General features: G+C 41.6%; 1 protein-coding gene across 2 annotated transcripts in view; it reads right to left on the bottom strand.

Annotated features, from left to right (window-relative positions):
• The window catches only part of MALL (mal, T cell differentiation protein like), a 47,024-nt gene extending 42,433 nt beyond the window's left edge, over positions 1-4,591 (bottom strand). For both annotated transcript variants that reach the window (XM_044660782.1, XM_044660783.1), the window contains exon 1: positions 4,484-4,591. In XM_044660782.1, the coding sequence (XP_044516717.1) occupies positions 4,484-4,591 (108 nt within the window). The remainder of the gene's footprint in view (positions 1-4,483) is intronic.
• Positions 4,592-13,308: the final 8,717 nt, after the last annotated feature.

The following is a 13,308-nucleotide window of genomic DNA, read 5'->3' as shown; positions in this document are numbered from 1 at the left end:
GATGGGAAAATAATTCCCTTCCTTTGCAATGCCATATATTTTATTTTATGCATTCAAAAACATTATTTCGAGAAGTGAAGCTTATGAAGAAGCCTTTGGCCATGCTTTTTCGTTTGCTCCAGAAAACATCCTGGGAACAGTTACATGGCACAGTGGATAAAATCTTGGCCTGAAGTCGGGAAAACTCACCTTCCTGAGTTCAAATCTGACCTCAGACACTTAATAGCTGTGTAAACCCAAGCAAGTTACTTAACCCTATTTGCCCAAGTTTCCTCATCTGTAAAATAAACTGGAGAAGGAAATGGTGAACCCCTCCAGGATCTTCCCCAAATTTTGAAAGTCAGACATAACTGAAAAATAACTGAAAAGAAGCCAGTCTGCTTTTTCTCTAGCTTGTTTTTGGAAGAAGGATCTTTTGATTAGGAAGTTCCCTTCTGTTCCCTTGGTGTGATTTGTAAATGAAAAGAAATTCTCATGTTAGAGACTTCGTGGTGCACTAGAAAGAGCTCTGGAGTTCAAATCCCACCTCTGATGCTCACTACTAGTATAACCTGGGGCAAATCACGTAATCTCCCTGGATCTCAGTTTCCTCATTTGTAAAATGAGGTGAGAGGACTAGATGGCCTCTGAGATTCCTTTCAGTTCTCAACCTATGATTCTATAATCTTATGAGAAAAATCATTTGAGCCTCGATGGAAGGAACTGGAACAAGCAGAGGACATGAGATTTTGGGTTCAGGGCTCAGCTCTGTTTCTACCTAGCTGGGTGACCTTGGGCAAGCAACTTAATGCCTCTCTCTGGATCTTGATTTCCTTCCACATGGAAAAAAAATGAGGAAGATTTGCTAAATGATCTTTAAGGTCTTTTCCTGCTCTAAAATTCTATTCCAAATGAGTTTTCCACCTGGAAGCCTTCGGCTGTAGCTGATACAGTTTGTCTGGAATGCCCCCAAAGACAATGTAAGGAAACCGTAGCCCAGAATGCTTCACAATAAAAAAAAGTATGACTCATTCCTGTAGAACCATTCATGCAAATGGGCTATATCCAGGATAAATCCTTCTGCCAGAAACTTGTTGAATCAACATTGATGGATGGATCTGGCATAGGCTAGAGGGGGAGTTCCTGGATCCTATGATGAGCTCTCAAGTCCAAATATATGATAAAATACAGCTCCTATTCTTATTGACTTTGAATAATTCATAGTTTCTTAGCCTCAACTTTCTTATCTATAAAATGGGAAGAGTAATTACTTACACTCCTAATATGGTTGTTGAAAGGGACTTTGTGTGCTATATATACATACCCACAAGCTTTTATTATTGTTCTAATAATCAGATCAAGGTTGCATTTGAGCTTTTTTTTTTTTAACCCTCGCCTTCCATCTCAGACTAAATACTGTGAATTGGTTCTAAGGTAGAAGAGCAGTAAGGGCTAGGCAATGGGGGTTAAATGACTTGCCCAGGGTCACACAGCCAGGAAGTGTCTGAGACCAGATTTGAACCCAGGACCTCTTATCTCTCAGCCTGTTCTCAATCCACTGAACCACTTAGTTGCTCTTATACTGTCTCTTTTTATAGAGATATAATATAATATAGTGTAATATAATACAATATGATATAACATGATATGATAGATAAGAAATATAATATATTATAGTGGTATAATATAGTATAATAAGTAATGTAATAAATATAAAATAATATAATGTAATATAATATTATAATATAATATAAGTATATAATGTAATATAACAAGAAATATAGTGTAATGTAATAAGTATAATATAATGTAATGCAATATAATAAATATAATGTAATATGATATAATATGATCATTTCCCTCATAATGAGGTGTTTTATCCTATATTATACAAATGATGAAGACTCATTTACCACCTTCAAATCCCGAAAGGATTCTGTCTTGTATTCCCCTGGCATTCTTATTATATGTCCTGCCCATGAGCCTGATGTTAGCTGACATGATGATGATGATTTCCCCAAGAACTCTGATCTCCCACCCCATTTCACATCGGGGATCACCCTTGCTTCTCGCCCCAGCCGTACGTCACAGGGCACGTTTGGCTGAGTCATGGAACTTCAAGGTTCCAAAGGTAAGGCGAGGAAGGCAACATCACTGTCGTCAATGCAGAACTCAAAGAGCATTTGAGAGGGCGCTTGTGTGGCAAGAAGCCCAAGATCGCTCCATCGCGGAGGGGAGGCTCTGACTGAGAACCGGGGTGCCTTTGGGTGGGGCTTCACCAATGGGGCGCCTGCACCCTGAGAATAACTCATCCCGGCTTCGGGCTTCCTTCTGTTATCTGCAAGTGTTACTCAAGTCCTAGACAGCTTCCAAAGGCTCTTGCTCAATCAGGACAAAGGAAAGTAAGAAAGTGAAAATCTCCAGTTGGGTTTTCTCTTCCTCTATCTGGGGAAGCTAGATGATGCAGTGGATGGAAGACCTGAGGTGGTCTCCCTGGGGCAAGTCACTTAACCTCGTTGGCCTCAGTTTCCTCCTCTGTAAAATAAACTGCAGAAGGAAATGGCAAACCGTTTCCTCCAGTATCTTTGCCAAGAAAACCCAAATGGGGTCACAAAGAGTCAAATACGACTGAAACTACTGAACAACAACAAATTGGGGCAGAAATGCCCAGTTTTAGAAAAAGGGCTTTCCATTTAGCTAACCCGTTTCACAAGGATTACATCTCAATCAAGTTTCCAGCGGGCTGGGATTTATCTGGTTTGGCAGGAACCTTATATCCCAGAAACTGAAGACATGCCAGCTGACAGAATGTGCTATGGCCTTCTCTGCCAAAAATTTTTTTAAACCCTTACCTTCAGTCTAACATCAGTTCTAAGACAGAAAAGTGGCCAAGGGCTAGGTGATTGGGATTAAGGGACTTGCTTAGAATCATAGAGCTAGGAAGTACCTGAGGGCAGATTTGAACCCAGAACTTCTCATCTCTAGACTTGGCACTCTATCCACTCTACTACCTGGCTGCCTCTTCTTCCTAGTGTTTTTGTTTAAAAAAATTTAAACCCTTACCTTCCATCTTAGAAACAATACTAAGTATTGGTTCCAAGGCAGAAGAGTGGTAAGGGTGGGTAATGGAGGTTAAGTGACTTGCCCAGGGTCAAACAGCTAGGAAGTGTCTGAGGCCAGATTTGAACCCAGGACATCCCATCTCTGGGCTTGACTCTCCATCCACTGAGTCACCCAGCTGCTCCCTCTTCCTAGTTTTGATATGAGTTGTCCTATTCATAATACTTGCCCTGGGCAATAAATGTTGGTAACAGATTCTCAAATGCCATCTGAACCATAGATTAAATGTTGGTTGCTGTTTTTTATTGGTTTTAGTGTTGCCAGCTTACTCTATTGCATGAAATACACATAAGCCAAAGTTCAAAGACAGATAGCAATAACTGAGAGAGGAATAGGAAATAGTAATAAAGAATAAAGAATATATTTTCAACCCTGGAAGAAAGGATTCTTTGCCCCTCCTTGTGCAACTGAGCCACCAAAAAAAGACACAGATTTAAAGCTAGAAGATGCCTTGGAAGTCAGCTGGATTAACTCATTTAAGGATGAGGAAACTGAGGCCCAGAATCTTGCCTCAGCATCACACAAGCAATAATGAACAGAACCAGATTCACAATCAGAGCCTCTGATTCCACACCCAGCATTTTCTTCATTCCCCCCTCTCATCCCTCCCCCACCATGCCTTCCTTCCTGTCCTCCTCCCAAGAAAAGAGTATGGTAGTGCTCCAAGAGTCCAGAGTTCCCTCGCTGGAATGATATTGTGGGAAAAGCATCAGAGGAGGTGGGTTCGAATCTCAGTTCTTCTACTTACTACTGCTATGATCTTGGGGGAAATGACCTAACCTCTACGAGCCTCAGTTTCCTTATTTGTAAAAAGAGGAGGTTGGACTGGATGATGTCTGAGATTCCTTCCAATTCCCCAGATAGATCTCTGAAGGGGAAAAGAAGTGGCATAAGTATAAAGCCTCAGGTCAAACGCTGTATCCAGAATCCTGTTTATTTCAGCGGCTAGTAATGAGTTGTAAAGACCTGGACTGCTGAGTAAGACAGTGCTAAGCATTCATTACCCGCTGGCTTTGCCTTTAAATGCCCACATCCCCAGCAGAGCTGGAACTGAGCATGGAATTCATAAGGAAGTCTATTTTGGGGTGACTTTTTTTTAAAGTTTTGAACTGATTCCTCGGACACATATAGATAACTGTTTTCTGGACAGAGTTGAACTGAGGAAAAGAGACCAACTTCCTGATTAAGAAAGAAAAGAAAAGTAAATAAAAGCAACTCAAGAAACTAAAAAGGTTTCCCTGAAGATTATAGTATTTTCTTCACTCAGGCATTGCTCTAAAAGCCACAGAAACGTGAATTGGCTTTTTCTTCTCCTCCCACCTCCCTACCAGCCTCTTCCTTCTCTTCAATGAACTTTGCAGGAGAGAAAAGTCTAGAGACTTACCAGCTCTGGAATGAAGAAAGCATACGGGATTGTCAGAAAAAAGTTTAATCCTGTTGGCACCTCCGGTGGTGCATAGGTTGTGGGTGGAGGGAAGTCTTTAGATGCCATCCCCTCTGTGTTCAGTGGCTTCTGTTGCAGCTCACCTAGATCTGGTGATCTGTGCAGCAACTCTGCCTGGCACGCAATACTTCAAATATTATACCCTGACACACCCACGGCCTGGGACGTAAACTGAAGAGGGAAAAAAAAAAAAAAAAAGATTTCCAGCCTAGCAGGTCCTTCCACTCTCTTCAGCCAAAAGAATCATCAATGAAACTGTGGGGCATTGAAACGGGACTTAAAATTAGACTCTCGTAGGCTCAGATATAGCCATGTGGAATGTTTGGGCAGGAAGGGACCCTTGAGGAAGGGCAGTGTGGCACAGGGGAAGAAGCCCTTGTTCCAGAGTCAGTCCAATCCAGCCCTGCCACTTATTAGCTGTGTGACTTTGGACTAGTAATTTGCCCTCTTGTGGACCGTCTCTGGGTCTGAGTTTCCTCACCAATGAGTGAGAGTTATGAATGACAAAATCATCTATTAAGTACCTACTCTATGAAAAGAGCTGGACTGAGTCCTGGGAATGTAAGTCTAAAGGCAAAGCTGCCTTTGTAGGGCTCTCCAGATATCCACATTCTAATAGGAGGAGACAATACATAGAGGAGCTTTTAACTCTCGAGAATCTCTCTTCTAGCTGGAAAAAGCTGCTAGCGGTACCGTGCCATCCAAATCCACTCATTTCACATAGGAAGAAGCAGAAAGAGGTCGGTTGTTCTACATCTGAGCTCACTTTTCCTAGGAAGCAAAGAGAATTTAAAGGAGAATGTGTCCCTGATTCAGGGAGATGATGTTGTACTTAGGTTCTGGCTATAGCTTTTTAGTAAATATGTCTTTGTAAAAGTCAATTGATATCAATTGGCTAATCAATATTTAGGAGAAATCAACTGGTGAAATTGACAATAGGCATACTAATCATTGGGTTAATAGAAGGATAGCGGGAGATTCTAACTGCAACTGGTGATTGATATTAGGGACAATATACTGGAATGGGGGCTTGAGCTGATATCACTAGCAATATATTCTGACTCTATAGAGGCACCCCTAGAAGCCTGAAGGGGAAGATGTAGCCAGCTTCTCTCTGGGGATCCGACTTGCCAATGAGAGTGGAAGTTGGCAAAGGACCCCTAGAGTTCATAAAGGTTACATATATATTAAAATACTTCATTTTATTATTTTAATATTAGTTGTTATTGTTATTCTATGATCATGACATCGACTTTTTTTTTTAAACCTTTACCTTCTGTCTTAGAATCAATATTGTGTATTGAGGGGTAAGGGCTAGGCAATGGGGATAAGTGATTTGCACAGAATCAACACAGCTAGGAAGTATCAGAGGCCAGATTTGAACCCAGATCCTCCCATCTCTAGGCTTGGCTGAGCCACCAAGCTGCCCCCAATAATTCACATTTATATAACTCTCTAAAGTTTACAAAGTATGACTGACCATGAAGACTGATGATAAAGTGTGCCATCAACTTCCTAACAGAAAGATGATGGAACCAAGGTGCAAAAAGACAAATATTTTCGGATATGATGAAGGTGGGAATTTGTTTTGCTTAACTATACATATTTGTCACACCGGTTTTGTTTCTTTTTTTTTTTTTTCATGATACTATCACTTTAGGTAAATGGTTTAAATTTTTTTTTAATTTTTAAAAATATTTTTCCATGCTTCCGTGATTCATTTTCTCTCCCTCTCCTCCTCCAACCCTTCCCCCCTCCCCCCCCCCCCAGCCAACAAGTAATTCCACTGGGTTATAGACATGTTATCACTTGACACCTAGGGTAAATGGTTCTTGTAATGTTTTTTTTTTTCTTTTTCTTTCTTCCTTTTTCTTTCTTTCTTCCCTTTTCTTTCTTCCTTTCTTTCTTTTTCTTTTTCTTTTTCCTTTTCCTTTTTTTTATTTTTGCTAATTGCTTATTCAGATTGTGGAAATGGTATTTGGTAGACAGGGAATAAAGCCCTGGACATAAAGCTTGGAGTTCTGCTTCCCCCATAATGAACAGCAACCAGAAATTTAGCTTGAACAGGAAAACTACCTCCTTTAGACTAATAATATTTAAGAGAGCAGATAGATATAATTTTGTCATTATTGTTCAGTCATTTCAGTTGTCTGACTCTTTGTGACCCCACTTGAGGTTTTCTTGGCAAAGATACTGGATTGTTCGCCATTTACCTCTCCTGCTCATTTTACAGATGAGGAAACTAAGGCAAACAGAGTTAAATGACTTGCCCAGGGTTACTCAGCTTGGAAGTGTCTACAGTCAGATTTGAACTCGGGAAGATGTGTCTTTCTAATCCATTGCACCACCTAGCTGCCCTTGAGATAGAATTCTAACCAGGTTCCCAAGCCCAGAAAAGCAGTGGTTAAGTTTCTGCCCCCAACTTCCTGCTTCCCTTCCTCCTCTGGAGAAGAGAGGGAGGAGATGAGCCTAGAAATGACCACTCTGCCTCTCTTTAAGCCGCCCAACAATATCTCCTTTGCTACTGGTGGGGGATATTCCTTAGTACACTTAAAAGGAAAAGGAAGTTTTATGTAATAAAGGAGATCCATAGTTTCATGTATAATTCTCTTTTTCTGTGCTACTATGTGTATGGAAATACCCATTTTCTTTGGTATTTATTAAGTTCAGAATTAAAAAAAAAAGTAAATAAATCCCCCTTCCCACACCCCCAAACAAGTTTGCAAAGTCTTTTCCTCAGGACAACTCCCTGAGGTAGAGCAGTGACATAAAGGGCTAGAAAAGAGCTTTGTTCCAGCATGGAGAGCAAGCTGGCGTGCCGGCTCCCAGTGTCCTTGAATTCAGGATTCCTGTGGTGTCTGAGGCCTTCCTGGGGATGCCTTTTAAGTCTTCTGTGCTTCCTTTGTTTCATCTCTCTTGCAGGGCAGCCCTTCTCCTGCCCGGCTCCTTTCTCCTGGGTGCACATCCCGGCTGCTCCACCTCCTCCTTCCTTTTTCCTTTTCTGAATCTGGCCAAATCCCATGAACGTACCAACAGTCCGATGTCTGCTTTGGGAAAGAGCTTCCCAAAGTGGGTGGGTAGAGCTGGACTCTGAGCAATTCTCTCCTGGCTTCCAGCCTCTGGTTAGGTCCCAACCTCACAAGTAAACTGCTTGCTCTTCTGTCAACTAGCAAAAAGCAGGAAGAAAGGTGGCCTTTATCCACCCAGCCTGGCACATAGGAACGTAGATCCCACAGCTGGCAGGAACCTCAGGGGCCATCTAGTCCAACCCCCACACTTTGCAGATGAGGAGACTGAGGCCAAGGGAAGTTAAATGGCACAGGAGATAAGCCTTAGGAGGATTCGAAGCCTGATCCTTCATTTCCACAGCCAATGCTCTCATCCGTCTACCATATTGTCTTCCACTGCTGCGGAGACTCGGAGGTAAAAAAGAGCCAGAGACTAAAAGTCAGAAGACCAGGGTTTGAGTTTCACTTCTGAGGCTTGCTAGCTGAGTGACTTTGGGCAAGCCGGTGCTTGTTTCTTTATGTTTAGGGGGTTGGAGGAGGAATAATTATTTATTAAGCACTTGTGTGCCAAGCGCTAGGCTAACTGCTTTACGTATACAGTCTCGTTTGACCATTGACCATTTGACTATTGACCGACGGTCAGGCCACAACCCTGGACATATAGGTGGTATTATGATTATCATGCTGTTAATCTATTATATTATGATATTCATTTCACAGCTGAGAAAATTGAGGCAGACAGCTCTTAAGTAACTTGCCAAGGGTCATCTAGCTAGGAAGTGTATTTGAACTGGGGTCTTCCTAATCCCAGGCTCATCATTCTATCCCCGTCCCACCTGGCTCTCTCTAAATGAGAGATACCTGAGCTATAAGGGGAGTTCGGGGAAGACTGGTACCTCTGGTGCGAGGGCTTTTCAGGGCTGCTCTCTGGGTGGCACCCACTCGCCACCCAGCTCTCACCTGTGGCTCCAAGACGCCATAGCATGCACCATGGTCACGCCCTGGTAAAACCATCCTTTGGCAGATGGGCCAAGCTAGGCTGAGGGTAACTGATGGGTCTTCAATCTTCGTCCTGCATGTGAAGACTTCCCTCAGCAGAATGGGCGGATGAGAACCATTTGTTCCAATGCTCATGAAGGTGGCTGACACAGATGATATGGGGTCCCCAGAACTTCAAAGATGCCAAGCTCAGCCACTGTATCCTAGACCATCACTAGGCATCTGATTTTTGTCTTGCTAACTAGAATTGAATGATTCTGGAAGAAAGGAGGAGGCCGAAGACTTTTGTGCAACTCTGCCTCACTATTTGAAATAACCATATTTTCTGGACAAAAAGAAAATCAAAATATATAGCATGACAAAGGATTGTTCAGTTGTGTCTGACTGTTCACGACCCTGTTTGGGGTTTTCTTGGCAAAGATCCTGGAATAGTTTGACATGTGCTTTTCCAGCTCATTTTCAGATGAGGAAACTGAGGCAAACAGGATTAAGTAACTTGCCCAGGGTCACACAGCTAGTAAATGTCTGAGGCTGATTTTTTTTTAAACCCTTACCTTCCATCTTGGAGTCAATAATGTGTATTGGCTCCAAGGCAGAAGAGTGGTAAGGGCTAGGCAATGGGGGTTAAGTGACTTGTCCAGGGTCACACAACTAGGAAGTGTCTAAGGCCAGATTTGAACCTAGGACCTCCTGTCTCTAGGCCTGGCTCTCAATCCACTGAGCTACCCAGCTGCCCCCTAATTAATTAATATTAATAATGTTATACTAAATAATAATAAAATTTAAAAGTTTAATAAATGTCTACTAAATTGAAGGGACTTGAATTCTCTGGTCAATTCACTTTTCCTCCAAACTTTCCTATTTCTTTTTTTTTTTTTTTAACTCTTACATTCTGTCTTAGAATTAATACTGTGTATTGGTTCTAAGGCAGAAGACTGGTAAGGGCTAGGCAAGGGAGTTAAGTGACTTGCCTAGATTCACAGCCAGGAAGTGTCTGAGGCCAGATTTGAACCCAGGACTTCCCATCTCTGGGCCTGGCTCTCAATCCACTGAACCCCCCAGCTGCCCTCTCTCCTATTTCTTTTGAGGGTACCACTATGTTCTCCCTCTCACGCAGTATCATAACCTCAGAGTCATCCTTGACTTTCTCTCTCCTCCATTCCCATATTCAGTTGCCACATTTTGCTGATTTTCTTTCCATAACATCTCGTGTATCTATTCCCTTTCTTCCACACAGATAACTGCTGCCCTTCCCATCTCCTCTCACTTTGACTATTGCCATAGCTTTTTTTTTTTCTTTTAACACCTACATTCTGTCTTAGAATCAATACTAAGTATCGGTTCCAAGGCAGAAGAGGAATAAGGGCTAGGCAAATGGGGTTAAGTGAGTTGCCCAGGGTCACACATCTAGGAAGTGTCTGAGGTTAGATTTGAACCCAGAATCTCCTCCAGGTTCTCTATCCACTGAGCCATCTAACAGTCCCATTGTGAGAGCCTTTTTTTTTTTTAAACCCTTAATTTCGGTGTATTGTCTCATAGGTGGAAGAGTGGTAAGGGTGGGCAATGGGGGTCAAGTGACTTGCCCAGGGTCACACAGCTGGGAAGTATCTGAGGTCAGATTTGAACCTAGGACCTCCTGTCTCTAGGCCTGGCTGTTAATCCACTGAGCTACCCAGCTGCCCAATTGTGAGAGCCTTTTAATCCATCTCACTGCTTCCACTCTCTCCGTTGTTCCCCGGTTCATCTTCCAAAGACACGACTAACAGATGTTACTAAGATCCATGCCACACCCTCTAACTCACAGCTTTCAGCATCTCCCTATTATAACAAATGCAAACTTCAGCCTGGCTCCAATCACCTTTCCAGTCTTAGTTCACATTATTCCTTTCACAAAATATGTTACCGAAAAGCTCAAACTGTCTCTTGTTCCTTAAATTCCACATTCAATCTGCTTTGCACGGGTCATTCCCATGCCTGAAACACACTCTTTCCTTGTCTCCCCTCTGAGGATTCTCCCCTTCCTTCAAGGCTCAGCTCGGTTATCACCTTCTCCATGAAACCGTACTCACGTCTCCACTTGTTGATGTCTTTCTCTTCTTAAGTTATGTCCCATTTGTTTATCTGTACTGTGTGGTATCCCCCCAGCAGAATGAATGAATGAAAGCATACTCGTTAAGAATTTACTAGGTATGGGCAATTAGGTGGCTCAGTGGATAGACCATCGGGGCCGGAGTCACGAACTGGATTCAAATCTAACCTCAGACACTTACTAGCTTTGTGACCCTGGGCAAGTCATTTAACCCTGTTTGCCTCCATTTTCCTCATCTGTGAAATGACCTGGAGAAGGACATGGCAAACCACACCAGTTTTCTTTGCCAGGAAAACCCCCAAAGGGATCATGAAGAGTGGCTGAAAATGACTAAATAACAACAAAATGTGTCAAACACTGCTCTAAGGGCTAGTGAGACAAGAAGAGTAATCCAGGTCTTTGCTCTCAAGTGCCTCACACTGTTGTTGGGTGAGACAGTACATAAAAGAGATAGAATAAGTCCTAAGGATGTGGATATTTTTTTCAAAATTTTTTTCTTTTCTTTAAACCCTTACCTTCCATCTTAGAATCAATACTGTGTATTGGCTCCAAGGCAGAAGAATGGTAAGGGCTAGGCAATGGGGGTATGGGGGTCAAGTGACTTGTCCAAGTTCACACAGCCAGGAAGTATCTGAGGCCATATTTGAACCCAGGACCTCTTTTCTCTGGGTCTGGCTCTCAATCCACTGAACCTCCCAGGTACCCCAAAACTGTTTATTTTTTATTTTAACAACAAATTTTTACATAAATTTTTCAAAGTCATGTGATCCCTATTATCTTCTTCCCTTCCTCCTCACCCCCTCCCAGAGCTGACAATTTGATCTAGGTTATGCATGTATTATCACACAAATCATAGTTCCATATTGTTCATTTTTGTAAACAAATAATCTATTATAAAACCAAAACCCCAAATCAAATACTCAAATAAACAGGTGATAAATCATATGTTTTCATCTGCATTTGTACTCCAACAGGACTTTCTCTCGATGTGGATAGCATTCTTTTTCATAAGTCCCTCAGAATTGTCTTAGATTATTGTATTGCTGTTAGTAGCAAAGTCTATTACGTTTGATCATCCCACAATATTTCAGTTACTGAGTATAATGATCTCCAGGTTCTGCTTATTTCACTCCGCATCAGTTCACGTAGGTCTTTCCAGCTGTTTCTGAAATCATCCTGTTCATCATTCCTTATAGTACAATAGTTTTCCATCACAATCATGTATCCCAATTTGTTCAGCCATTCCCCAATTGAGGGACTTCTCCTTAGTTTCCAATTCTTTGCCACTGATGTGGATATTTTTTGAGGAAAGACGTTGCTTCGTTTTTGCCTTTGTATCTTCAATGCTTAGTATAATTCCTGGTACACGGGGTAATTGAATTGAATTTCAGGTTGCAAAATCTGGATGCCATTTCTTTAATCCTTATGCTAATCAACTCAGCCAACAAACATTAATGAAGCTACTTGTGGTCAAGGTATTATGCCAGAGTATTAAAAAAACATTCTAGGAATGATTGACTACAATCTCAGACCCACAATGCATTAATCCTATTTTTTATTTTTTTAAAACCTTTGCCTTCTATCTTAGGATCAATTCTAAGACAGAAGAGCCACAAGGGTTAGGTAATCTAAAGTCACACAGCTAGGATATGTCTAAAGCCAGATTTGAACCGAGGTCCTCTGGGCTCCAGACTATCCTTTGTTCTTTCTGGCTGCCCCTCATTAACCCAATCTCGAGACTCGAACTAAGTCTACCTCATCTGATCCCAGGACAGGCAGTTCACAATTCTATTCCTAAATCTAGTAATCCTCTGGTAAAGTTACCTGGGTACTTTGGATGCCAATTTACTCTTCTGTGAAGTGTTATGAGACTCTAATAGGTGGTGTGAGAATTAACTAATGCTCATAAGAATGATTTGACATCTGCAGATGAAAGACTCAGAAAGTTCAAAATGTCATTGTCTCTGTAACACAGAATAATTACAATTATAGGGAACTAGTCTTGATTTACCTATAGCTTGAGCTGAGGAAGTTCTGCAGCTCTGAATTCCATCAGTCAGCTTTTCAGGAATAGTCCACTGGGAAAGGGAGTTTAGGTTTGATATGTTAAACACAAGGGTTTGCAAAATGAGATCCTGTGGAGCATGTACGCTTACTTCAGTGGCTAAGAGAACAGTGGTGTTCTCTCTCGAAATCAAGCCTGTAATTCCATTTTGTTGTAGATAGAAATCTGAGAAAGGGGGTCTGAGGAAAGAAGAGAAAAAGACACTATAATGACATCACACTGAGAGTTGGATGCAATCATATTTCTCTCATGTCATAAAATATAAACCCAGGCAGGTCAAATGAAGCTGGTCTGGAATTTCCCACCTTAATTAAATCCTTACAAATGAGCATCATGTTCCAAAAAGGGGTTCATGATTCATTGACTTTAAACTTCAGTATGTTTGGAAGAGGCTGAAAATTTTAAGAAGTGGTTTTTACCATCCCAAGTCATTATAACCCATTGCTACTGAGATTTCCTTCTTTGAGCTACTGCCTTGGTTCTTCAGTCATTTTTCTTTTGATCTCTATTTCAGCTTCTTTAAAAAAATTATTAATATATTTTTACTTAACCTCCATTTCCAAACATATTTCTTCTCTTCTGTACCCAGAGAGACAACCTCTGC

This window comes from Gracilinanus agilis, chromosome 2, assembly GCF_016433145.1.
Source record: "Gracilinanus agilis isolate LMUSP501 chromosome 2, AgileGrace, whole genome shotgun sequence".
NCBI classification, from domain to species: Eukaryota; Metazoa; Chordata; class Mammalia; order Didelphimorphia; family Didelphidae; genus Gracilinanus; species Gracilinanus agilis.
This window is presented reverse-complemented; position numbering and strand designations above follow the sequence as displayed.